Below are 27,947 nucleotides of genomic sequence, written 5' to 3' on the forward strand. Positions count from 1 at the left end.
AGCCACCACACCAAGAAATCCTCTTCGTGTTTATTATGCACCAATGTCTGGGAGTACTTTGGAATGGACTGGCTTCTCTAAAGAAAGTTATTTGTGTTCGTTTGGGGGATAGCCAGCTAAGATTCAACGTTGTTTTTTTTTTTTTTGTTTCTGTGAGAGTAGGAAGGCCGTGAAAACAGAGGTTGTTTAGAGAATTGGCTTGGGACAATAATCATTTAGAAGCTTTAGGCACATAACCAGCTAAGTGTCCATCCACATCAAGGTGATTGAACAGAATCTCCTCTTTTTGGGGGTGGTGATTGTGAACTGTAGGGCCCTGTTCCCCCATGGACAAAAGAAGCCCCCCACTCCTAAAGGTCCCAGCAGAACAGGCCCTGCATATATAGGGCCTGTTTAGAGCCAGGGCCTCCATTTGGGTGTTGGAGAGTTGGTTCTGCTCAGCCCAGTTTTGGGGTGAACGATGACGCAGTTAGGGTAGCCTAGGAAGGGAGTTTTTCAACCTCTGTCCCCAGCTGGGTCTGTGGCGAGGCGGGAAACACCCGGGGTCTTCCTGGCCCTAGAGCCTGCAGGCTGCAGGCCGGCCCCTAGGATCTCACCACGAGGAAGGCACCCTGCTGCCTGTACTTAATTTGCATCCAAGAGTTTGCATTGAGATTGGCGCTCGCCTACCAGGTCAGCCCCAGGGGGGTTCCCCAGGGACAGAAGTAGGAAAGGAGGACCTGTCTCGGGGTGGACAGGTGACGGGGTACACTGGGTGGGGCAAGAGGTGCTGGGGAGAGGCTGAGCCCCAGCCCCCACTCTAATTCTCTAACTGCCCCTGGTCCGCATTTGAGCGCAGGCCTCTGCCTCGGCCAGGACCCTGGCCCCAGGGCCCTCCACTTCCAGCAAGGCCCCCCACCCTCCCTCCCACTCTCCTTACCCTCCCCCTCCCCCCCAATTCCCGCTGGTCCCGCAGCGCTCGGGCCTCCCCGGGCCTCCCCCGGCCCGGCCCACTAGGCTTCGCTAGCCTGGCGCTGGGGGCGGGCACCAGCCCCCACCCCTCGGCGTCCCCTCCCCTTCACTTCCCCCTCCCCCTGTCCCCTCCCTTCCCTCCCTTCCCCCCCGTGGCGAGGCAGCAGCGGAGGCGGCGGCGGCAGCGGCGGTCGAGGCTGAGGCTGAGGAGGCGGCGGCGGCGGCGGGCGGGGCTCGGCTCGGGCTCCGCGGGCGGGCGGGCGGACATGGCGGCCAACATGTACCGGGTCGGAGGTAGGCAGACTCAGCCCGACCCGGCCCGTGTGGGAGCGGGCTCCGGGACCGGGGGGCCGGGGCAAGCGCACGCCAACTGCCGGGAGCCACTGGCGCCGGGGCTGAGGTCGCAGGGGGCGGGGGCGCCGGGGCCCGCAGAGGGGCCAGGACTCCCCACCCCCACCCCACCCCTCCCCTCCCCCAACGGGGGCTCGCGAGGGGCCGGGGCCACCTTCACCCTCGCACCCCGCCAGGTGTTTAGGGCCAGGCCTCTACTTGGGGGTACGAATTACCAGACACCTCCCTCCACGAAACCCTCATGGTGGTGGGGCCCGTCGAGCCCCCTGAGAAGGTGGCCTTCTCGCGTGGCTTCTAGGCGCTGGAGAGGATGAGGGGACATCCCCTCCGCTGCTTCTTCCCTACTCAGTGGGAGCCTGGGGTGGGGGTGGGGGCGGTGGGGGCCCAGCCAGGGGCCCAGCTGGACAGGCCTGTTTGCGGGCCCGGGCCCTGCACCTCGCCTTCCTCGGCCCCCCTCCTTTCGTTTCTGGTCCAGCCCCCCACGAATGGGGCTTCGTGGGACCTGGGAACCTCAGCCGGAGGTGGGGAGTTGAGCTCTGCCTGGACGTTTGCTCTGCTGCCTGCCTCCTTCCCAGTCTGCGGAAGAGAGAAATAAGGTCAAACAAACTTTCTCCCTACTCACGACGCCCTCCTCCCTCTTTCCTGGTAAAATAATAATTCAGATAAGTGGCGTGTTTGTATGAGAGACTGGCTCTTCCTTCTCCGCTCATTAGCTGAGCTTCTGATGGATGGTGGTGGGAATGGCCTGGCTAAATGAGGCCACTTTGCAGAAGAGAGCGGCGAAAGAGCCACTAAGCTAGACAATAACAATGCAGCTGCCTTTCGGATAAACACACAGTGGGAAGTTTCCAGCGAGCCTATCAGATGAGAGGAAAAGTCACACTTGAAAAATGTTATCTTTTTAGTTGAAAGCCTGCAGCAATTTCTTAATCACAATACATTAAATGGATCTGGATTAAATATGGTAAAAGGGTAAAAAAGATGGTGATATCACCCCCAGGGCACCTTGCCTCTTATAATTGATCCCCCTGACCCGCTTTTTTCCTCATCTTCCCAGGTAGAGCTGTGGAAAAGTTTGTTAGTGTTCTTCCTCTTACCTGTTCTGCTCATCTGATTTTTTTTTTTTTTTTTTTTTTTTTTAAGTAGCGATTGAAATGTAGGTTGGACTGTGAAGCCTTTCTCCATGCTCTGAATGTGTCTTAGGTCAATAGTTTTATGTGAGAAGCAGCCTCCAGGGCAAATTGTATTGGAGGAAAAAGATGTGGAAATAGTTATAGTACAGAGGACACATGTTTAGTGTGCCCTGACTACCCAGTGATAAGAGGTGTCTTTTTTGTTTATTATTAAATAAATGACATATTGGGACAGAAGTCTAGGAGAAACTGATGAAACATTAATTGAAATGAAAATGCCAAGAAAATAAAGGTCCGTGAATAGTAGGCACATGAGAGAATATATTAAGGCTGCTTTATTATGTTTGCTTTTACCAGTGAATGAATTATGAGCTTAATTTCAAACGTGAATTGCCTAACATAAAAAGTCTTGGATTGACAAATCTGAACTTTCTGTTGAAAATATTAAGTTTTGTACTTCCTTTAATTACAGATTATGTCTACTTTGAGAATTCCTCCAGCAACCCATACCTAATAAGAAGGATAGAAGAACTCAACAAGGTATATACACTGAGTGTTCTTAATTTTAATTTAAAAAATATTTATTTTCCCTTGACGGGTAATTGGGTAAAGGGTGGCCTGGTGCAGAGCCTCATGCCTGCAATCCCAGTAAATTGGAAGGTCTGGTGGGTGGATAGCTTGAGCCCAGGAGTTTGAGAGCAGCCTGTGCAACATAGTGAGACCCCATCTCTATTTTTTTTTAAATTAATGTAAAAAATAAAAATAGGGCCGGGCACGGTGGCTCATGCCTGTAATCTCAGCACTTTGGGAGGCCGAGGTGGGAGGATCACTGGAGGTCGGGAGTTCGAGAACAGCCTGACCAACATGGAGAAACCCCGTCTCTGCTAAAAATACAAAAAAATTAGCTGGGCATGGTGGCACATGCCTATAATCCCAGCCACTCGGGAAGCTGAGGCAGGAGAATCGCTTGAACCCAGGAGGCAGAGGTTGTGGTAAGCCAAGATCGTACCATTGCACTCGAGCCTGGGCAATGAGTGAAATTCCATCTCAAAAAAAAATAATAATAAATAAAAATGAATGGGGTAAAGGGCATAAGAGATGGTTTTACTTTCAGTTCCAGACTCTTTAAAAGTTGAGATTTTAGGCCGGGCATGGTGGCTAACGCCTGTAATCCCAGCAATTTGGGAGGCCAAGGCAGGTGGATCACTTGAGGTCAGGAGTTCAAGACCAGCCTGGCCAACATGGTGAAACCCCGTTTCTACCAAAAAAGTACAAAAAAATGAGCTAGGCATGGTGGCATGCACCTGTAGTCCCAGCTACTCAGGAGGCTGAGGCAGGAGAATCGCTTGGACCTGGGAGGCAGAGGTTGCAGTAAGCCGAGATCACCCCATTGCACTCCAGCCTGGGTGACAGAGCGAAACACTGTCTCCAAAAAAAAAAAAAAGAAAGTTGAGATTTTAGAGAGTTATGCAGGATTCTGAATTCCGAATATTCTTTTGCTTTTTAGTTACTGAATATTTAAAAGTCTGCAGATATTTTCAAATTGCTTAGAGCCTCTGAAAGAGCAGTTCACTTATGTAACTCAGACCCTTTTTATGTTTAGAGTCATAATGTGTATTTTTCCCTTTTTAGTGAATTAATATTTTCCTCTTCCAGGTTGAGAAGGAGGAAGCTAGGGAACATAATATTGAAAGGAATTGGCTGGGCGGGTGCAGTGGCTCACACCTGTAATCCCAGCCACTTTGAGAGGCCGAGGTGGGTGGATCACCTGAGGTCAGGAGTTTGAGACCAGCCTGACCAACTTGGAGAAACCCCATCTCTACTAAAAATACAAAATTAGCCTAGTGTGTTGGTGCCTGCCTGTAATCCCAGCTACTCGGGAGGCTGAGGCAGGAGAATTGCTTGAACCTGGGAGGTGTAGGTTGTGGTAAGCCAAGATCACACCATTGCCCTCCAGCCTGGGCAACGAGAGTGAAACTCCTTAAAAAAAAAAAAAAAATTTTGAAGGGAATTTGTAAAATTCTGGACTAGGCTAAATTGTCTGTGGTAGCTCACACCTGTTATCCCAACATTTTGGAAAGCTGAGACCTCAGGATCCTTTGCGTCCAGGAGTTCAAGACTAGCCTGGGTAACACAGGGAAACCCTATCTCTACCAAAAAAAATAGCCGGGTATGATGGCACATGCCTGTAGTCCCTGTTACTTGGGAGGCTGAGGAAGATTGCTTGGGCCCAGGAGGTCAAGGCTGCAGTGAGCTGTGATTACATCACTGCGTTCCAGCCTGGGTAACAGAGACTCTGTCTCAAAAAAAAGAATATGGTTTTGGAATAATAAATATAAAATAGCTTTGTACCTTTGGCCCAGTTAAAATGTTTACATTAAGGTTTGTCCGTGATCGTAGATTATTAGGAAAACAGAAGCCTTATGATTGCAGGAGAAGAACCTTTTTTTCGTTTTGTTTTGTTTTTTGGAGATGGAGTTTTCACTCTTGTAGCCCAGATTGGAGTGCAATGGCGCGATCTTAGCTCACTGCAACCTCTTCCTCTCAGGTTCAAACGATTCTCCTGTCTCAGCCTCCCAAGTAGCTGGGGTTACAGGCGTGCACTAGCACGCCTGGCTATTTTTTGTGTGTTTGTTTATTAGAGACAGGGTTTTACTATGTTGGTTGGGTTTACCTTGAACTCCTTACCTCAGGTAATCCACCCGCCCCAGCCTCCCAAAGTGCTGGGATTACAGGTGTGAGCCACTGCGCCTGACCAGCGTTTATATAATGGAGGCACCAGAAAGCAGTTGTAAGCTACATGGACCATAGATTTTCTAATGATGCTTTGTTTTCCTTCAGACTGCTTTGAGGGTTGTGTGGCTTATGAGACTTCATAGTGTTAAAATCTTTGCGTCTGTCTAGCTAATACCTTTCCCTCAAAATGCCATCTGGTTACTTGTTCAGTTTTGTCCTGGGAAGGCAAGCCTGACCTAGGACGTTCCTACTTTAAAGAGCCTTGGGACCTTGGTTTGTTTTGGGAATATCCCAGAGAATTTGCATTATTTTTATTTATTCCAGAGACAGGGAGACAGGGTCTGACTCTGTCATCCAGGCTGGAGTTCAGTGGTATGATTATAGCTCGCTGTAACCTTGAACTCCTGGACTCAAAGCAATCCTCCTGCCTCAGCCTCCCAAGTAGCTGAGTTTACAGGCATACTCCACCATGTCCGGCTAATTTTTAGCAGAGGCGGGATTTCTCCATGTTGATCAGGCTGGTCTCTTAACTCCCGACCTCAGGTGATCCACTGCCTTGGCCTCCCAAAGTGCTGGGATTACAGGCATGAGCTACCGTGCCCGGCTTCCTTTTCTCAAAATGACTGTGCTACTGCATTTGCCTGTGTTAGTTGTCACCCAGGCTGGAGTGCAGTAGCATAGATCCTGGCTTACTGCAACCTTCTCCTCCCGGGTTCAAGTGATCTCCCTCAGCCTCCCAAGTAGCTGGGATTACAGGCGCCCGCCACCAGGCCCAGCTAATTTTTTTGTGTTTTAGTGAAGACAGGGTTTCACCATGTTGGCCAAGCTGGTCTCGAACTCCTGACGTCAAGTGATCCACACACCTTGGCCTCCCAAAGTGCTGGGATTACAGGTGTGAACCACCACACCCAGCCTAATTTTTAAATTTTTTGTAGAGATGGCGTCTCACTATGTTGCCCAGGCTAATCTAGAACTCCTGTCCTCAAGCAGAGCCCCATCTTGGTCTCTGAAAGCACTGAGAGATTTTACATTAAAAAAAAAAAAATTTAGTCTTTGAGACCACCAAATAAAGAGAATGGCCTCAAGTTTAGATCGGTCTGTGGGTGGGAACTGTTGGCATGTGATTCTGATCTTTTATGTTCTTGATGTAAGGTATAAGAATTGAGGCAACTCCAAACTATTTACTGTATCAGTTTAATTAGAAAGTTAATTAGATTGAAATAGAAATCTTGACCTATGAGACCCTGTATTCTTTGGCAGTCACTGCCCCTCTCTGACCTCCATTTTTGCTGAAAGCAGGTGGGAGCTCTGCCTTGCTTACTTGGCACAAAGTACAGTGGGCTCTTGGTTGTTTCTCCCTGCAGCCACCTTAGGAGGACCGTTTATTTGTATCCATCCTACCCCTCACCCCTTGCTCTTTTTTCCATATCATTTATCACCTCCAAATATACTTACTGTGTTTGTTTTCATTACCTGTCTTCCTAGAGTGTCAGCTGTAGTGATCTTCTCTGTTTTGTCCAGTTATGCATTCTGAATGCCTTAGAATAGTTGTTGGCACATAGTTAAAGGCATTCACTAAATACTTGTTGAATTAATTAATTTCTGAAATGTCTGATGTTAATGCTTATACATACATAGCTTTACTATTTACCAACTGCTTCAATTCATTCATTTTACAAGTAATTTTGAGGACCTTCTACCAGCCGGGTACTTTTAGACAGTGAGAATGCAAGGATGATAAACAGGTCTAGTGCAGACAGACATCAACCATATAGTCCCACAGGTAAAAGTAAAATTGCAGCTGTGCTAAGTTTAGAAATGTCACAGCATGGTGCCCTGGAAACCTAACCTGGGATTCACATTTGTTACCCTTTTGAGCCTCACATAACCTTACACCTTAAGGTACCTAAATCATGCGTTGTTGTCTTGAGGCGCACAGTAGCTAAATGATTAGGTTGCACATCTAGGTGAACATGGATTATTTCACACTCCTTTATCATTTCATTGCCATTTACTTCCAAAATGCCCCCATCCTCCATCCTCACCTCCTCCCTCCCCCTACCTGTTGTCAGCACAGAGTCATCCATGTAATAGCGAGTCTCTGGGGCTGGGGGATGACTGTACTGTGAATCCATGTAATAGCGAGTCTCTGAGGCTGGGGGATGACTGTGTTGTGAGAGATGGGATTCTTTGTAATTTCACAAAATGGTAGTTTGAATGGCTAATTGAAATATTTACATAGGATCTTTATTTCTGAAGGGATGTGAAAAAGATATCTTATTTTAGGTAATTCATTAAGCAAATACTATTGAGTACCTGTTATGTACCGGCCACTGTGCTAGGCTCAGAGATAGAACTGTGAACAAGATGGACATGGTCTCTACCCATACATGGTCTACATTCTCATGAGGGAGACACCCAGAAAGACAAGTTGACAGGCATGAAGAAAATAGTAATAGTAATGCATTGTGTTAACTTCTAAGAAGGCAAGTGCCTTGACATAGAGAATGACAGGTCATTTCCTTTAGGTAGGGTGGGAGAGGACATTGAAGTTGAGGTCTAAAGGATGAGGAAGAGGGAACTATGGCAAGAGAAGCCAAAGGAGTATTCTAGATAAAGGCCCTGGGAAGATCAGAGGTGAAATTGGTTAGGTACGGAAAGTTAAAACATGATGGGAAAATCCAAATAATGATTTAAAAATACTTGAAGACAGGCATGGTGGCTCAGGCCTGTGGTCCCAGCTGCTCAAGAGGCTGAGGCAGGAGGATTGCTTGAGACTGGGGGTTTGAGACCAGCCTGTGCAACATAACAAGACCCCCCATCTCTTAAAAAAACCAAAACAAGGCGGGATGCGGTGGCTCACGCCTGTAATCCCAGGACTTTTGGAGGCTGAGGTGGGTGGATCACCTGAGAGGAGTTTGAGACCAGCCTGGCCAATGTGGTGAAACCCTGTCTCTACTAAAAATACAAAATTAGCTGGGCGTGGTGGCACATGCCTGTAATCCCAGCTACTTGGGAGGCTGAGGCAGGAGAATTGCTTGAACCCAAGAGGCGGAAGTTGCAGTGAGCTGAGATAGCATCATTGCACTGTAGCCTGGGCAACAGAGCGAAACTCCCTCTCAACAAACAAAACAAAACAAAACCACCTCTGAACTGAAAATACTTACTCTGTTCTGATTGATGAGCTAGGAAAAAAAGGCTACTTGGGAGGCTGAGGCAGGAGGATCGCTTGAACCAGGGAGTTGGAAGTTGCAGTGAGCCGAGATCACGCCACTGCACTCCAGCCTGGCAACAGAACGAGACTCCATCTAAAAAAATATATATATATATACACATATATATAAATGAACTCTTAATTGCTGTAATGCACTTAGTCTCAAACCTTGTACTTATTTCATTAAATGCCATTAACAGTTGCAGACTGGCACTGGGCTGTAGACCCATGAGTAACCATGCTTCAGAAGAATGCTGGAGAGGGTGTGTTTGTAGAGGGGAAGAGGAATATGGTAGCCATAAGCTACCTAGTAGCCAAGTGAGTGCATGGTCAAGAAGGGACTATTTATGGCCGGGGCAGTGGCTCACGCCTGTAATCCCAGCACTTTAGGAGGCTGAGGCGAGTGGATCACGAGGTCAGGAGATCAAGACCATCCTGGCTAACACAGTGAAACCTCATCTCTACTAAAAATACAAAAAATTAGCCGGGCGAGGTGGCGGGCGCCTATACTCCTAGCTACTCAGGAGGCTGAGGCAGGAGAATGGCGTGAACCCGGGAGGCGGAGCTGGCAGTGAGCCGAGATTGCGCCACTGCACTTCAGCCTGGGTGACAGAGCAAGACTCCGTTTCAAAAAAAAAAAAAAAGAGAAGAGACTATTTGTTTTGAACTATGCTCCCCGCCCCCTAAGCAAGTTTAAATAATAATTTAATTAGCTTTGTATAGCATCCCTATTGGAGGAACTCACTAGTGAGGCAGAAGAAAATATGCCTTGAAACTGTTGATTTGGATTTTTTATTTTATTTTCTTGAGATGGAGTGTCACTCTGTCACCCATGCTGGAGTGCAATGGTGTGGTCTTGGCTCACTGCAACCTCCACCTCCCAGGTTCAAGCAATTCTTCTGCCTCAGCCTCCTGAGTAGCTGGGACCACAGGTGTGTGCCACCACACCTGGCTAATTTTTGTATTTTTAGTAGAGACGGGGTTTTACTATGTTGGCCAGGCTGATCTAGAACTCCTGACCTCATGATCCCCCTGCCTTGGCCTCCCAAAGTGTTGGGATTACAGGCATAAGCCACCGTGCCCAGCCTGGAGTTTTAATGTCTCAAGAAGAGACAAAAATCACATTGAAAATCCAAAGCAACAGTTTCAAGGCATATCTCAAAAAGACAAAATCTCAAGAAGACAGAAATGACTAAGAGCTTATATTTGAAGTCACTTATAGATTTTATTTTATTTACATGGAAATCCTGGCCTGTTCATTTAGCAGACTGCTGGATCATTATTTCTGGAGAATGTATTTGATCACAGTATTATGAAATATAGAAGCACTTTGGTTAGAAATTTAATATGATTTCAATTTTAAGGGGCACTGTTTCCACAGGACTATTTTTTAATCTAAAATACTGCTGCTGAACTTCATAAAATTGACACATTTACTGCAGAACTTTTATATTCTTCTTTGTATTTGAGTATATCTGTAAGACCAGATAAATTTCTGAAAATTTGTTCTCACATTTATTTGAAAATGGAAATCACAATAGCATTTTATTATAATCTGTGTGTTTTTACAGGGAACTTTGTAATGAATGATTGACCTTCTTGAGAGCTCTCAGAATTCTAGAGAATAGGAGAGCAGGAACCTGGGCCCCAGCTGCAGTAAATGACAGCATAACTGAATTTTTTTTGAAGCCATCATACTTTGGAAGAACCTAACTGAATATTGATTGCATTGTAGACTAGCCAAAAAGAAATGAGAGTTTCAGTGTTCATAACTCAAGGTTTTTAATATGTTTAGTTGTGGAGGTTAAACTAAGTACTGCTTTAGAATATTGACTCTTAAGAGATTCGTAGACTTCTTGGGCTAGAGAATGCCTTTCCAGGTCACCTGGTCTATTCGGTATTATGGCTGCTTCCCACCTGCACAGCTTCACTGTCCATGGAACATGGGATACTTAGGGGAGGGCTTGGTGATTTTACACTTAGCTTGTGCTTTCTGGGATTGGGTTTGGACAAGGTATGTTTACATGACTGAAATAAATTATTTCCGTCAGTTGTGGCTTTAAAAACTGGGGGGATTAGTTTCTTTTTCTTTTTTTTTTTTTTTAAGGCTAGTTAATTGAAGCAGTTGGGGGAATTAGTTTCTTAAAGCTAATCAGTGTTAACTGTGTCTGGCTTTAATCATTAAAGGGTCTAATCAGTTTAGTTTAGTTAATGCCAGTATTATTATATGTTTGACATTCCAGTTGTGCTTGGAAGCAGAACAAATGTTGCTCATCCTTATTTGAATTTTTTAACTCTGTGGTTATCCTGCAGTTGTAGTTGGCACCAGTATTAATGAGCATGGTCATATAATTGTGCTGTATCTAGTTTTTTTAATAAATTATTTGACTCTAATATTCAGTACAAATGACTTTTATTTTTCTTATCTCTTAGACTGCAAGTGGCAACGTGGAAGCAAAAGTAGTATGCTTTTATAGACGACGTGATATTTCCAACACACTTATAATGCTCGCAGATAAGCATGCTAGTAAGTTGTTTTTCTCTGATTAAAAAAATGTTTAAGTCTTGTGTTTTTCATAATGAGGTGCAGACATGCTTTTTCTTACCTGAAGCCTTTTGCTTGTCCATTTATCTTCCTTGTAGTTTTGATGGGAGTAAAATAAGTGATACTAACTGAAACCAAACACTGGTGTTTGGTTTTAGTGTATATATGTGTGTCATTTTGTGTGTGTGTGTGTGTATGTGTATGTATATAACTTTTTTTTTTTTTTTTTTTTTTGGAGACAAAGTTTGCTTTGCCACCCAGGCTGGAGTGCAGTGGTGTGATCATGGCTCACTGCAGCCTCAAAATCACGGGCTCAAGTGAGCCTCCTGCCTCATCCTTGCAAAGTGCTGGGATTACAGGTGTGAGCTATCAGGCCTGGCTTAGCATATAGTTTTTTAGGTTGCATCACATTTATTAATTGGTGAAAATGTTGACATAGAAACCTTTGTAAATAGGCTTTAGCAAATGATCTGGGCAGTGTCTTGCCATCTCCTGTTTTCAGTGGTGGATTTTTCTTTTGAATAGAGATGGAGTCTTGCTATGTTGCCCAGGCTGGTCTTGAACTCTAGGCCTCAAGTAATCTCTCACCTTGGCCTCTCAAAGTGCTGGGATTACATGCATGAACTGCTGGGCCTGGCCCACTGGTGTTTTGTAAGGATACAGATAGGAGGAAATTTATACTTCACTGTTCTGGAGGATGTTTTCTCTCCGCTAAAATAGCTGAATAATACTTAGTTTTTTTGGCGAGGGAACTAGGTCTTGCTCTGTTGCCCAGGCCAGAAAGTGCAGTGGCACAATCATGGCTCACTGCAGCCTCGACCTCCCAGGCTTAAGCAATACCCCCACCTCAGCCTCCAGAGTAGCTGGGTCCACAGGTGTGTACCACAACACCAGGCTAATTAAAAAAAAAACACGTGTTACAGAGATAGTCTCCCTATGTTTCTCAGGCTGGTCTGGAACTCTTGGGCTCAAGTGATCCTCCTACCTTGGCTTTCCAAAGTGCTGGGATTATTGGTGTGAGCTACCATGCCCAGCCAGATTTTTTTTTTCCCTCATCTTTTAAGTTCAGGGGTACATGTGCAGGATATGCAGGTTTCATTATTTTATTTATTAATTTTATTTATTATTTATTTTGAGACGGAGTCTCGCTCTATCACCCAGGCTGGAGTGCAGTGGCACTATCTCGGCTTACTGCAACTTCTGTCTCCCGGGTTCAAGTGATTTTCCTGCCTCAGCCTCCCAAGTAGCTGGGATTACTGGCTAATTTATGTATTTTTAGCAGAGACAGGGTTTCACCACATTGGCCAGGCTGGTCTCGAACTCCTGATCTCAGGTGATCTACCTGCCTTGGCCTCCCAAAGTGCTGGGATTATAGACATGAGCCACCACTCCCGGCCTATTATTTTGATTATTATTATTATTTTTTGAGACGGAGTTTCACTCTTGTTGCCCAGGCTGGAGTGCAATGGCGTGATCTAGGCTCATCACAACCTCCACCTCCCGGGTTCAGGCGATTCTCCTGCCTTAGCCTCCCTAGTAGCTGGGATTACAGGTATGTACCACCATGCCTGGCTAATTTTGTATTTTTAGTGAGGTGAGGTTTCTCCATGTTGGTCAGGCTAGTCTTGAACTCCCAACCTCAGGTGATCTGCCCGCCTTGGCCTCCCAAAGTGCTGGGATTACAGGCATGAGCCACCACGCCCGACCTTAAGTTTAAAGAAAATTTTAGCCAGTTTGAATTTTCAAAAGAACAATAAACACACTGAAGTGATTTAAATTTCAAGACAGAAAGTACATTATGTTGAAAGCTATTTTTTTTCTCTACAAAAATGTAGTGAGACTCTAGGAACTTATGTAGGTGGATTTTGCAGTTTGATACTTTGTTTCTTTTTCTTTTTTTTTTTTTTTTTTTTGAGATGGAGTCTGGCTCTGTCACCCAGGCTGGAGTGCAATGACATGATCTCTGCTCATTGTAACCTCTGCTTCCCAGCTTCAAGTGATTCTCCTGCCTCAGCCTCCCAAGTAGCTGGTATTATAGGCATGCACCACCAAGTCCCGCTAATTTTTGTATTTTTAGTGGAGACGGGGTTTCACCATGTTGGCCAGGCTGGTGTTGAACTCCTGACCTCAAGTGATCCGCCCACCTTGGGAGTGCTGGGATTACAGTTGTGAACCACCGCACCCGGCCAGTTTGATGCTTTGATTTATAATCACTATGGTCTTGAGGACCCTGAAGCTTTTGAAATGTTCCGGTATGGGTATAAGGAAGGCTGCTATTTGCAAAGGTTTGTTCTGAGTTTGCTTGAGAGTCGTTGCCCCACTGTGTTGTAGATTTAGCCAGGCAAGTTAGTTGTCTCATAAGTTAAATTCTTATTGTATTTTCTCCTGTAGTTCATAGTGTTATTCTGTTTCTGTATAGAAAGTGTTCATTATTTCAATTAATTGCTGACATGTAAAAGAAAAAAGTGTTCATTATGATATGAGTTCTGTCATATTTACAAATTATATATTCAACATATCAGGGCTTCACATTTGCTACTGATAATGAGAACAAAATATTGCTTTAAAAGCACCAGGCTCCTAGTCTCAAGGGATCCTCACAAAGTGCTGGGATTACAGGTGTGAGTCACCATGGCTGGTCCCAAATTGCTTTTTTTTTTCCCCCTTTATGCTTTTTTTTTTTTTTTTTTTTTTGGAGATAGGGTCTGGCTCTGTTGCCCAGGCTGGAGTGCAGTGGCAGGATCATAGCTCATAGCAGCCTTGAATCAAGCCTTGGCACAAAGGATCTTCCTGCCTCAGCCTTTAGAGTAGCTGGGAGTACAGGTGCATCCCACCATGCCTAGCTAATTAAAAAACATCTTTTTGGTAGAAATGGGGTCTTGTTATGTTGCCAGGGTAGGTCTCAAACTCTTGGCCTCAAGCAGTCCTCCCATCTCGGCCTCCCAAAATGTTGAGATTACAGGTGTGAGGCACCACACCCAACTAGCAACAACCTTAGAAGCTAGATTATGAGCATGATTAAATCCAAAGTACATGAATATAAATGAGATTTAAAAAATTTTTTATTTTATTATCTATTTATTTATTTATTTAGAGACAGAGTTTCACTCATGTTGCCCAGGCTGGAATGGAATGGCATGATCTCGGCTCACTGCAACTTCCACCTCCACCTGCCATGTTCAAGCAATTCTCCTGCCTCAGCCTCCCGAGTAGCTGGGATTTACTTTCAAAGGCAACTATATATCTAGGAATGGTGGAGTTAGATGTATCTTACTGTATTTCTGTCGTATTGACTAAAACATCAGGTGCAGAGAGCACATAAAGTTGTCTGAAGAGTTCATGTTTTATGAGGAGTTTTTTAGGGAGGGTTAATGGAGAAAGTGTTATTAGAATGAGTTCAAAACTGGAGTCCTGAGTGTGGATGCCACTTAATTTTCCTGAACTTTAGTTTTTCCATTTAAAAAAACTCTTCTGATTATGGACTCTTTTTAAATTTTTTGACATAGAGTCTCGCTCTGTTGCCCAGGCTAGAGTGCAGTGGCACAATCTTGTCTCACTGCAGCCTCCCTGATTCAAGCAATTCTGATACCTCGGCCTCCCAAGTAGCTGAGAGTACAGGTGCATGCCACCACGCCTGGCAAATTTTTGTATTTTTAGTAGAGATGGGGTTTTACCATGTTGGCCAGGCTGGTCTCCAACTCCTGGGCTCTCAAGTGATCCTTCTGCCTTGTGCTCCCAAAGTGCTGTGAGAGCCACTGCGCCTGGCAATTATGGACTCTTTTTCTTTTTTTTTTTAATTTTTTGAGACGGAGTTTCTCTCTTGTTGCCCAGGCTGGAGTACAGTGGCGCGTGATCTCGGCTCACCGTAACCTCCACCTCCCAGGTTCAAGTGATTCTCCTGCCTGAGCCTCCTGAGTAGCTGGAAGTACAGGCATGCGCCACCACGCCTGACTAATTTTGTAGTTTTAGTAGAGACGGAGTTTCTCCATATTGGTCAGGCTGATCTCGAACTCCCGACCTCAGGTGATCCGCCCACCTCTGCCTCCCAAAGTGCTGGATTACAGGTGTGAGCCACTGCGCCCGGCTTACAGACTCTAAAAAAAAAAAACAAACATTATTACAGAAAACTTTCATCATGTACAAGCAGAGAAGAATACAATATGCCTGATGTTTCCATCACTGTATATTAACAGTGATCCATACATGATCAATTTTGCTTCATCTAGACCCCTACTCGCTAGCCCATTATTTTGAAGCACATCAAAGAAGCCTTACCTTTTTATCTGTAAATATTTCAGTACTTACTTCTAAAAGGTCATAACGTCTTTCAGTCTTAAAGTGTCCAAGTGTATAAGGAACTCTCATGCCGTTTACTCAGATTCAACAGTTGTTAACATTTTGCCCTATTGGCTTTATCATGCTATATATAATGCAAACATATATATATTATTTTCTGAACCATTTAAGAGTAAGTTGGAGACTTCAGTGTATTTTTTTTTTTTTTTTTTGAGATGGAGTCTAGTTCTGTTGCCCATAGTTGAATAAAAAATTACATAAACCCAACACTTTGGGAGGCTGAGGCAGGATGATTACATGAACCCAGGAATTAGATACCAGCCTGGACAGCACAGGAAGATCCCATTTCAACAACAACAAAAAGAAAAGATTAGTTGTGTGTGATAGCACACAGCTCTTGTCCCAGCTACTCAGGAGACTGAGGCAGGAGGATTGCTTGAGCCCAGGAGATTGAGGCTGCAGTGAGCTGTGTTCACACCACTGCACTCCACCCTGGGTGACAAAGGGAGACCCTTTCTCTTGAGGGGGAAAAATGGATTAAGAGACCTAGAAAATAAGTCCAGAAGCCATAAGTTTTTTTTTGTTTTTTTTTTTGAGACGGAGTCTCGCTGTTGCCCAGGCTTGAGTGTGGTGGCACAATCTCAGCTCACTGCAATCTCCACCTCCTGGGTTTAAGCAATTCTCCTGTCTCAGCCTCCCAAGTAGCCGGGATTATAGGTGTGTACCACCATGCCTGGTTAATTTTTGTATTTTTAGGGGTTTCGCCATGTTGACCAGGCTGGTCTCGACCTCAGGTGATCCGCTCTCCTTGGCTTCCCAAAGTGCTGGGATTACAGGTGTGAGCTACCATGCCCAGCCTCATAAAAGTTAAGATATAAAAATAAATGATGTCAGTTCAGAGCCAAAAATAAGAAACAAAAAAATGAGAAAAGGGAAGATTATTAAAAATAAAAACATTGTAAGTTGAGTTTAGTAACAATATGAAAGACCAAATGAAGATTCTTTTTTTCTTTCTTTTTGAGATGGAGTTTCACTCTGTCACCCAGGCTGGAGTGCAGTGGTGCAATCTCGGCTCCCTGCAACCTCCGCCTCATGGGTTCAAGTGATTCGCCTGCCTCAGCCTTCTGAGTAGCTGGAACTACAGGTGCACGCCACCACTCCTGGCTAATTTTTGTAGAGACTGGGTTTCGCCGTGTTGGCCAGCATGGTCTCGAACTTCTCACCTCAAGTGATCCACCTGCCTTGGCCTCCCAAAATGCTTGGGTTAGAGGCATGAGCCACTTTGCATGGCCCCATCCTGTATTGTATTTTATTTATTTAGTTATATATAATTACAGTTCTACCTACAGAAGAGAGTGAGATAGGAGAATCACTCGAGTCCAGTATTTCAAGGTTGGAATGAGCTATGACTGAGCAATTGCATTCCAGCCTGGGCAATATAGTGACACTTGTGTCTCTTAAAAAAAAAAAAATTACAAACGATGAATAACTTCCTGACAAATAAAAAGAAAATTTAGGGCTGGGTGCAGTGGCTCATGCCTCTAATCCCAGCACTTTGGGAGCCGAGGTGGGTGGATCACTTGAGGTCAGGAGTTCAAGACCAGCCTGACCAACATGGTGAAACCCTGTCTTTATTAAGAATACAAAATTAGATGGGCATGGTGGCACACACCTGTAATCCCAGCTGCTTGGGAGGCTGAGGCAGAATTGCTTGAACCCAGGAGGTAGAGGTTGTAGTGAGCTGAGATCATACCGTTGCACTCCAGCCTGGGCAACAGGAGTGAAACTCCATCTCAAAAAAAAAAAAAGAAAAGAAAAGAAAGAAAATTTAGGCCGGGGACAGTGGCTCACGCCTGTAATCCAAGCACTTTTGGAGGCCAAGGCAGGAGGACCACTTGAGTCCAGGAGTTGGAGACTAGCCTGGGCAACACAGCAAGACCTCATATCTAAAAGCGAGAAGAAAAAAGGAAATTTCAAAAAACTGGTACAAGGAAGGAAAACACACATACACACACACACACACACACACACACACACACACACACACAGAGATCATTGATTGGGCATGGTGGCTCCCAGCACTTTAGGGGGCCGAGGCAGGTAGATCACTTGAGGCCAGGACCAACATGGCAAAAACCCATCTCTAGGAAAAATACAAAAATTGGCTGGGCACGGTGGCTCACGCCTGTAATCCCAGCACTTTGGGAGACTGAGGCAGGCGGATCACGAGGTCAGAAGTTCGAGACCATCCTGGCCAACATGGTGAAACCCTGTCTCTACTAAAAATACAAAAATTAGCTGGGTATGGTGGCACGTGCCTATAGTCCCAGCTACTTGGGAGGCTGAGGCAAGAGAATCACTTGAACCTGGGAGGCAGAGGTTGCAGTGAGCTGAGATTGTGCCACTGTACTCCAGCCTGGTGACGAAGTGAGACTCCATCTCAAAAAAAAAGTAAAATGCAAAAATTAGTCGGGTGTGGTGGCAGGCGCCTGTAATCCTAGCTACTCAGGAGGCTGAGGCAGGACAATGCCTTGAACCCGGGAGGCGGAGGTTGCAGTGAGCCAAGATCGTGTCACTGCACTCCAGCCTGGGTGACACAGTGAGACTCTATCTCAAAAAAATTAAAGTAAAATTGGCCGGGTGCAGTGGCTCATGCCTGTAATCCCAGTACTTTGGGAGGCCGAGGTGGGTGGATCACAAGGTCAGGAGATCGAGACCTTCCTGGGTAACACGGTGAAACCCTGACTCTACTAAAAATACAAAAAAAATTAGCCAGGCGTCGTGGCCGGTGTCTGTAGTCCCAGCTACTCGGGAGGCTGAGGCAGGAGAATGGCCTGAACCCGGGAGGCAAAGCTTGCAGTGAGCCAAGATCTCGCCACTGCACTCTAGCCTGGGCGACAGAGTGAGACTCAGTCTCAGAAAAAAAAATAATAATAAAAAATAAAGTAAAATAAAAAATAAAACATTAATACAGATCTCTGGAGGTTGAGGCTGCAGTAAGCTGTGATTGCGCCACTCACTCCAGCCTGAGTGACAGAACAAGACCCTGCCTCCCAAAATATAAGTTAACGTTTGAATGAGTAAACATTTAAAAGATACAAAAATGTATTCAGTGCAAAAGCTCCCTATATCAGGACCCCCCAAAACCCAGTTCTCCCCGACAAGTTATTATTATTACTAGCTTCTGGTGTCTTTTCCAATGAGAATTCTTGTGTATGAAAGAAAATACATACAAAAGTGTATACACATGTTCTTTCCTCTGCAACAGGTTTTTTCTTAAAGTTTTTTTTTTTTTTAAAGACAGAGTCTCACTTTGTCTCCAGGCTGGAGTGCAGTGGCGTGATAACGGCTCACTGCAACCTCTACCTCCCGGGTTCAAGCAATTCCCCTGCCTCAGCCTCCCAAGTAGGTGGGACTACAGGTGTGCACCACCATGCCCAGCTAATTTTTTGTATTTTAGTAGAGACGGGGTTTCACCATGTTAGCCAGGATGATCTTGATCTCCTGACCTCGTGATCCCCCCGCCTTGGCCTCCCAAAGTGCTGGGATTACAGGCATGAGCCACCGTGCCCGGCCCAGGTTTTTTCAAAAATGATAGCGGATTAGAATGTTTTCTCTTTTTTTCTCTTGATTTTCCCTTCCTTTATTTATTCATTTATTTGTTTGTTTGTTTTTTTGAGACAGAGTTTTGCTGTCACCCAGGTTGAAGTGCAGTGGCACAATCTCAGCTCACTGCAACCTCTGCCTCTTGACGTAGGAATTCAAGTTATTCTCCTGCTTTAGCCACCCGAGTAGCTGGGATCACAGGTGTGCGCCACCACACCCAGCTAATTTTTGCATTTTTTGTAGAGACGGTTTTTTGCCATGTTGGATAGATTGGTCTTGAACTCCTGGCCTCAAGTGATCTGCCCACCTTGGCCTCCTAAGGTGCTGGGGTTACAGGTGTGCCTGGTATACTAACCTAATATTTTTTATGCTTACAAATTGTATTAATCATCTTGTGAATCACTGCCACAGAAATGCATATGTAAATTAAAATGTAAAAACTATTTACATTTTCTGAGTTCATAAGATTCAGAGTCTTAACATTTTTCTTTGGATTTTTATAATTACAGTATACATTGTAAAATTTTTGATAATTAGTAAAACTGAAAGTGTGACATTTTCATAGGAAATCTTAAGCTTGGTGGGACTTCCTTTCCAATTAGCTTAATGAATCCTTGAAATAATATACATCATTGCTAGAATGAGACAGGTTTAGCTTTCATTCTGTTCCTCATGTTTGATTTATATTCATGTAGATTCTAACACAATTTTTACATGTAAGTAGGTAGATCAGAATGGTAGAGTTTTGCTTATGTATTCATTTACCAAATGTATTTTGAGTTCCTGCTGTGTACTGGACATTCTACTAAGTACTGGTGATGAGTGGTGAACAAAGCTACCAAAATCTCTGCCGTTAGAGCTTATAAGGGTCTCAATTCTTTGTTCTTCTCAACTGTGTTTGAAAAAGCATATAGCAGTCATTGACAATAAAGGATTTTTAATGATTTAGCAGCTGTCAATTCAATTAGGTCCTCTTTTGGTTTTGCTAGAAGCAGATAATTTGAAACCAGCAGACATGGAAGAGGTTTAGGTTTTTTAACAAGTCATTAGGGCCCTTTGCATTCTCGTTTTCTGAGAAGCAAAGTAAAAAGATTTTACTGAGACCTAACAACAGATTATTAATTATACTTCTTACCATTCACCTATAGGGATTCTCAATCAATTAGGGTTTTACCAGAGAAAGAGAACCAGATGGAGTTTATGTATGTGTATAAATATACAGACACATATGTATGCATGTACACACATGAATATGTATTATATCTATTATAAATACATATATATACACTATATAAAAATTTCAACAGGTTTATGTACATATAAAGATTTTTTTTTTGCAAGGAACTGGCTTACATAATTGCTGGGGCTGGCCAGGCAAGTCTGATATCCACAGAGGGGCTGTCAGGTGGACGTTTCTTCTTCAGGGAAGCCTTAGTTTTGCACTTAGGGCTTTTTACTGATTGGATGAGGCCCACCCTGATTATGGAGGCCAGTCTTCTTAACTTCAAGTCAGCTGATGTTACTCATATCTACAAAATATTTTCATAACAATATCTAAGTTAGATTTTGATTGAATAACTAGGTACTATAGTTTAGATAGTTTGACACAAAACTATCATAGGCACCTTATTTCAACCAGTATACTCAAAGGTTTGGGAAAGTTGAAGTAATGAAGTAATGTTCATTTAAATATACCTTTGTATTTTAAATTTGTGTCTGGTAAATGTTTAACTCTTAGATCATGTACATACTTAAATATGTATTTAAATACATGATAAAAATTTTAATATAATTATAAACTTTAAATATATTTTCATCTAATTGTTGGAACTGTGGATTTAATTTGTTCAGTTGTGGAAAATTAACACCAGTAACCTTAATGGCAAAGCCAGTCTTCACTGACAAACCAGGCAGCTAAATAAATAACACTGACTTTCTGCCAGAAAGTCTGACTCCTTTTTTCCAATTTTAATAAATGAGTAGCATACATCTGTAAGGTAACCACCTCTTTTTGGATTTTTGTTTTTGTGAGACGGAGTCTTGCTCTTTCACCCAGGCTGGAGCGCAGTGGTGCCATCTAGGCTCACTGCAACCTCTGCCTCCCAGGTTCAAGCGATTCTCCTGCTTCAGCTTCTGGAGTAGTTAGGATTATAGGTGTGTGCCACTATGCCTGGCTAAATTTTGTATTTTTAGTAGAGACAAGTTTCACCATGTTGCCCAGGCTGAAGCATGTATAGGACACAAAACCCTACTGTGGAACTTTTTGATATCTGGGTTAGAGGCCTCTCAGAGACCTGTATTGTATTTCTCTTTTGTCACCAATGGTCCCTTTGTTTGGTATCTTGGAGGTTTTTTTACTCCCCATGTTTCACGCAAGTTCTGCAGTAAGATTTAGGGTGGTTGAGAGGAGATGCCTATATATAAGAGAATGGCAGTTGTGAGAAGTGGAGATGACAAGAGATCAGTCTGATGCCTTGACCTTGTGCTAGTTCTCAGGCAGATCAGTAGGAGCATGTGGGTGTTGATCTTAAACCTATGTTTCTGTGTACCCCTTAGAATGTCTTATACACCCAAGAGGCAGGTTCATCTTTTGAAGACTTTTGGTACACTATGCCCCTTTTCCTGCGTGCTGTGGTTTGGATGTTGTGCCCTCCAAACTCATGTTGAGATCTGATCCCCAGTGTTGGAGGTGGGGCCTAATGGGAGATGGTTGGGTCATGGGAGTAGATTCCTCTTGAATGGATTAAATTAATGCCCTCCCTGGAGTAGACGTGACTTTTCACTTTGTTAGTTCCGTAGAGAGCTGGTTTTTAAAAAGAACCAGCACACCTCCAACCTTGCTTCCTTTCTTGCCATGTGATCGCCGCATATTGGTTCCCCTTCACCTTCTACCATGACTGAAAGCAGCCTGATTCCCTCATCAGATGCAGATGCCCAGTCATGAACTTTACAGCCATGAGAATTGTGAGGCAAATAAACCTTTTTGCTTTGTAGATTACCCAGCTTCAAGTATTCCTTTTCAGCAACACAAAGTGGACTAAGAAACTGGGCTTGCTTTTTTTCACGTTAGCTTTTTTTTTTTTTTTTTTTTTGAGACGGAGTCTTGCTAGCTCTGTCACCCAGGCTGGAGTGCAATGGCATTATCTCGGCTCACTGCAACCTTCGCCTCCCCAGTTGAAGCACTTCTCCGACCTCAGCCTCCTAAGTAGCTGGGACTACAGGTGTGCACCACTATGCCTGGCTAATTTTTGTATTTTTAATAGAGATGGGGTTTCACCACATTGGCCAGACTGCTCTCGAACTCCTGACCTCAAGTGATCTGCCTGCATGTTTGCTCTTTTTTAAACTGTGTTACAGTTTTCATGACTGCATGTTATTCCACACTTTGATGTACTGTAATTTGACCACAGTGTACTGGTAGAGGATTAGGGTATTTTTCATCATTTGCTATCGAGCAGTCTGCAGAGCATGGCCATGATTGCCTTGTGACAAGGATATGTTTCTGAGAGATGCGTTGTTGGGCGATTTTTGTCTATGTGTGGACATCATAGAGTGTACTTACACAAACCTAGGTGGTATAGCCTATTACACACCTAGGCTATGTGGTGTAGCCTGTTGTTCTTAGGGTGCACATCTGTACATTTATTACTGTATTGAATACTGTATGCAGTTGTTACCCAATTTTGGGTATTTGTTTTTTTTTTTTTTTTTTGAGATGGAGTCTCACTCTGTCGCCCAGGCTGGAGTGCAGTGGCCAGATCTCAGCGCACTGCAAGCTCTGCCTCCCGGGTTCACGCCATTCTCCTGCCTCAGCCTCCCGAGTAGCTGGGACTACAGCCACCCGCCACCTCGCCCGGCTAGTTTTTTGTATTTTTTAGTAGAGACGGGGTTTCACTGTGTTAGCCAGGATGGTCTCGATCTCCTGACCTCGTGATCCACCCGCCTCGGCCTCCCAAAGTGCTGGGATTACAAGCTTGAGCCACTGCGCCCGGCTGGGTATTTGTGTATCTAAACATATTTAAACATAGAACGAGTACAGTAAGAATACAGTAGAAAGGATAAAAAGTGATACACCTGTGTAGGACACTTACCATGAATGGAGATTCCAGGCCTTGAAGTGAGTCAGTGACTGAGTGGTGGTAGGATGTGAAGGCCTAGTACATACTGTACACCACTGTAGGCTTTGTAAACACTGTACACTTAGGCAATACTAAATTTATGGAAAAGTTTTCCTTCAATAATAAATTAACCCAATTTATTGTAAGTTTTTAACTTCATAAACCTTTTAATTTTGTTTAGCTTTTTGACTCTTGTAATAACAACTTAAAACACAAACACATTGAACGGCTGTACAAAAATATTTTCTTTCATTATATCCTTATTCTGTAAGATTTTTTTTTTTTTTTTTTTTTTTTTGAGACGGAGTCTGGCTCTGTCGCCCAGGCTGGAGTGCAGTGGCCGGATCTCTGCTCACCGCAAGCTCCTCCTCCCGGGTTTACGCCATTCTCCTGCCTCAGCCTCCGGAGTAGCTGGGACTACAGGCGCCCGCCACCTCGCCCGGCTAGTTTTTTGTACTTTTTAGTAGAGATGGGGTTTCACCGTGTTAGCCAGGATGGTCTCGATCTCCTGACCTCGTGATCCGCCCGTCTCGGCCTCCCAAAGTGCTGGGATTACAGGCTTGAGCCACCGCGCCCGGCTCTTTTTCTTTTCTTTTATTTTTTATTTTTATTTTTTTAAACGGAGTCTCGCTCAGTAGCCCAGGCTGGAGGCGATTCACTGCAATCTCCGCCTTCTAGGTTCAAGCAATTCTCCTGCCTCAGCGTCCCATGCAGCTGGGATTACAGGAGCACACCACCATGCCCAGCTAGTTTTTGTATTTTTAGTAGAGATGGGGTTTCACCATGTTGGCCAGGATGGTCTCTATCTTCTGACCTTGTGATCCACCCACCTTGGCCTCCCAAAGTGCTGGGATTACAGGCATGAGCGATCGCGCCCGGCCTTAAGCTTTTTTCCTATTAAGAAAAACTCATCTGGCCAGGTGCAGTGGCTCAAGCCTATAATCCCAGCACTTTGGGAGGCTGAGGCGGACAGATTGCTTGAACCCAGGAGTTTCACAATGGGCAACATTGTGAAACCTTGTTTCTACTAAAAATATAAAAATTAGCCAGGTTTGGTGATATACACCTGTAGTCCCAGCTACTAGGGAGACTGAGGCAGGAGGATTGGTTGAGCCCAGGAGGCAGAGGTTGCAGTGAGCTGAGATCATGCCTCTGCACTCTAGCCTGGGAGACAGAGTGAGACTCTATCTCAAAAAACAAAAAACAATTCATTTATGACTGGGTGTAGTAGCTCATACCTGTAATCCCAGCACTTTGGGAGGTTGAGATAGGAGGATCACTTGAGCTCAGGAGTTTAAGACCAGCTTGAGCAACATAACAAGACTTCATCTCTACAAAATATTTAAAAATTAGCTGGGTGTGGTGGCATGCACCTGTGGTCCCAGCTGCTCGGGAGGTTTAGGCAGGAGTATTGCTTGAGCCTGGGAGGTTGAGGCTGCAGTGAGCTGTGTTTGCACCAGTGCACTCAAGCCTGGTGTACAGATGGAGACCCTGTGTCAAAAAAAATCATTTTCACTTTTTAAACTTTTTTATTAGCAATGCAAGCATAAACATATGTTAGCTTAGGTCTACACAGGGTCAGGATCATCAGTATCATTGTCTTCTTAGTCCACATCTTGTCCCTCTGGAAGGTCTTCAGGAACACTCACACACACGGAGCTGTCATCTTTGATAACAATTCCTTCTTTTGGAATACCTTCTGAAGGACCTGTCTGGGGCTGTTTTACAGTTAACCTTTTTTCCTTAATAAGTAGAAAGAATACACTCTAAAACAACAATAGGCCAGGTGTGGTGGCTCACGTCTGTAATCCTACCACTTTGGGAGGCTGAGGTGGAGGGATCAGTCGAGGTCAGGAGTTCAAGACCAGCCTGGCCAACATGGTGAAACCCTGTCTCTACTAAAAAATACAAAAGTTAGCTGGGTGTGGTGGCATGGACCTGTAATCCCAGCTACTTGGGAGACTGAGGCAGGAGAATTGCTTGAACCCAGGAGGTGGTGGTTGCAGTGAGCCGAGATCATGTCACTGCACTCCAGCTTTGGCAACAGAGTGAGACTGTGTCTCAAAATAAAATAAAATTAAATTAAAACAACAATAAAAAGTATAGTATATTGGCCAGATGCAGTGGCTCGTACCTGTAATCTCAGCACTGTGGGAGGCTGAGGCAGGCAGATCACTTGAGGTCAGGAGGTTGAGACCAGCCTGACCAACATCGTGCTACTGCACTCCAGCCTGGGTGACAGAGCGAGACTCTGTGTCAAAAAAAAAAAAAAAAAAGTATAATAAATACATAAATCAGTAACATAGTCATTATCTATGTCATGTTAGTACTGTACATAATTGTATGTGCTGTACATTTATTTGATGGGCAATATAGTAGGTTTGTTTATACCAGTATCATCATAGACATGTGAGTCATGCTTTGTGCCATAACATTACCACTATAGTGTCACTGAGCAGTTGGAGTTTTTCAGCTTCATTATAACCTTATGGGACCGTTGTTCATATTTGTGGTTTGCTGTTGACTTAAATGTTATGTGGTGGGTGAGTATATATGTCATTTAGTACTCGGAGGACTATGGCATCTATCTTTATTTATTTATTGAGATGGAGTTTTGCTCTGTACACTACAGTGGAACCTGTGAATAGCCACTACATTTCAGCAGCCTGGGCAACATAGCAAGATCCCATTTATTTTTCTCTATAAAAAATAAATGGTTTTATGCATTGTGATTTTGACAGATATTACCAAATTAATTGCCTCAGATATTGTTCCAGTTTACACCTACCAGCAGTGAATGAGTGCCCATTCCCTCCTTCTACTCTTACCTGTATAGGATTAAGTTTTTTTTTTTTTTTTTTTGAGATGGAGTCCCCCTTTGTTGCCCAGGCTAGAGTGCAGTGGCGTGATCTTGGCTCACTGCAACTTCTGCCTCCCAGGTTCAAGCGATTCTCCTGCCTCAGCCTCCCGAGTAGCTGGGATTACAGGTGCACACCACCATGCCTGGCTAATTTTTGTATTTTTAGTAGAGATGGGGTTTCACCATGTTGGCCAGGCTGGTCTTGAACTCCTGACTTCAGATAATCCACCTGCCTCAGCCTCCCAAAGTGCTAGGAGGGAGCCACAGTGCCAGGCCCACCCCCGCCTTTTTTTTTCTTTTCCTTTTTTTTGTTTTTAAGACAGAGTCCCCAGGTTGGAGTGCGATGACATGATCTCAGCTCATAGCAACCTCTGCCTCCCGGGCTTAAGCGATTCTTATGCCTCAGCCTCCTGAGTAGCTGGAATTACAGGTGTGCACCACCATGCCTGGCTAATTTTTTGTGTTTTTAGTAGAGACAGGGTTTCACCATGTTGGCCAGGCTGCTCTCGAACTCCTGACCTCAGGTGATCCACCCAACTCAGACTCCCAAAGTGCCGAGATTACAGGCATGAGCCACCACACGAGGTCTAGGATTGAGTTTTTAAATCTTTACTAATCTTACAGATTAAAAATGGTTCCTTGGTGGGATTGTATCTTAAATTTCTTATGAGTGAAGTGGAACATCTTTTTATATTTTTAAAAGGCCATATGTATGTCCTTTTCTGTGAACTGTTTATATTCTTTGCCTATTTTGAGTTTAACTTTTGCTAAATTAATTTGTAGGGGAAAAAAATAAAAGAAACCTTTAGTTACTCTACTAAAGGAAGTAAAGCAGATATTCCTAATTGTAAACTGACGTGTTTAACCTTACATTTTTCCGTGGCTACTTCTCCTATTAGAACAAGGAAATACATTTCACTTAGATTTTCTTCTTTGCTTGTCCTCTACCTTCCCATGTTTAAGTAAATGGTATTGGGGTATATATATATTTTTTCAGATCACATAGGACTGGAAAAAACTTTAAAAATTATTATTGTAACTTTTTACTTAGTAACTTATAACTTAGTAAAAAGTTATAATAATGATTTAACAATAAGAGTAGGAGCTAATAGTAGGAGCTAATAATACCAGACACTTACTCTAAATGCTTTTACATGTAAGTCCATTTTACTCTACATGTAAGTGAAGTCCATCTTACATTACATATGTCTTCATCCAAGTTTCTGAAAGCATCTGTCTGTGATTCATTCTGCCCATTTTTTGAAATCTTAATACTTCCAAGAGAAATACTAAAGAGAGGAGGAAAAAGAACAGAACAATAAAAGGTCATCCTGACATTTGAAAAACTTTTTCTTGTTTCTAATTTTGTACTTCAGTCCAAATTTTATTAGGAATAAAGCTAAACGTAGTTGATTTTTAAGATGTGTGTTGTATTTTTTTTTTATAACATTTTACGTTTTGAGAACATAGCCCATGGCTTTTTGTTTCTTAGTCTATGAAGTGTGTAGGCACATAGACCTCAGTCAGCCTGCTTCTCTCCTTTTGCAGCCAGGGCCCAACCAAGATACTGAGTCCTTACTCTGCCCTTGGGCACACTTGGTCCTTTCTAGCCAGCTGTTACCCCTTGATTGGAGTTGGCATAAAATCTATTTTTTATCACAGCATTAAAGTAATCAACTTTCATTTAAAAGGACGTTTTTCTCTTGCTATTTTATAGAGTTTTTATTTTTGTAAGTGACATTTTGTAATTGGCAATTATGGCAAGTTTGTGTCGCATTAACCAGATTATTATCAACTGTAAATATTACAAAGGTTTATTATTTGACAAGTTAATTGTGTTTTATGATATACATTTTCTTATTGATCTGGTCTTCTGAATGTTAATGGTTTATATTTTTTGTAAACAAAGCAAGTACTATGTTACTACTTTAAAATTGATGTCACATTGCTTATTGATCATTAAATGAGGCAATCCAGCAATTAGATGTTCTTAAGCTTTTTAGAAAGCCTTTGTGTTTGCTTTACTTCTGTAATTGTGTGGCTTAATTTGTGGTCTGGAAGAATACAGGCTCACATTGTATATTTTCGTGTGACTAGTTGATTGAAAATCCTAATTTTTTTTTTTTTTTTTGCTTCT

At 43.6% G+C, this 27,947-nt stretch overlaps 1 protein-coding gene across 8 annotated transcripts in view; it reads left to right on the forward strand.

Annotated features, from left to right (window-relative positions):
• Positions 1-27,947, forward strand: part of MTA3 (metastasis associated 1 family member 3) — a 259,198-nt gene that overhangs the window by 74,137 nt on the left and 157,114 nt on the right. For 4 of the 8 annotated variants that reach the window (XR_012095271.1, XR_005243315.2, XR_012095272.1 and 1 more), the window contains exons 1-3: positions 1,133-1,245; positions 2,908-2,975; positions 10,819-10,912. Coding sequence is in view for 3 of the 8 variants with exons in the window: in XM_038006849.2 (XP_037862777.1) it covers positions 1,218-1,245; positions 2,908-2,975; positions 10,819-10,912 (190 nt within the window). In the remaining 5 variants the exon portion in view is untranslated. Of the gene's footprint in view, positions 1-1,102; positions 1,246-1,783; positions 1,899-2,907; positions 2,976-10,818; positions 10,913-27,947 lie in introns of those variants that run through there. The other 4 variants (XM_038006850.2, XM_038006852.2, XR_012095273.1 and 1 more) reach the window with 3 other exon arrangements.

This window comes from Chlorocebus sabaeus, chromosome 14 (assembly GCF_047675955.1).
Source record: "Chlorocebus sabaeus isolate Y175 chromosome 14, mChlSab1.0.hap1, whole genome shotgun sequence".
Taxonomy (NCBI): domain Eukaryota; kingdom Metazoa; phylum Chordata; class Mammalia; order Primates; family Cercopithecidae; genus Chlorocebus; species Chlorocebus sabaeus.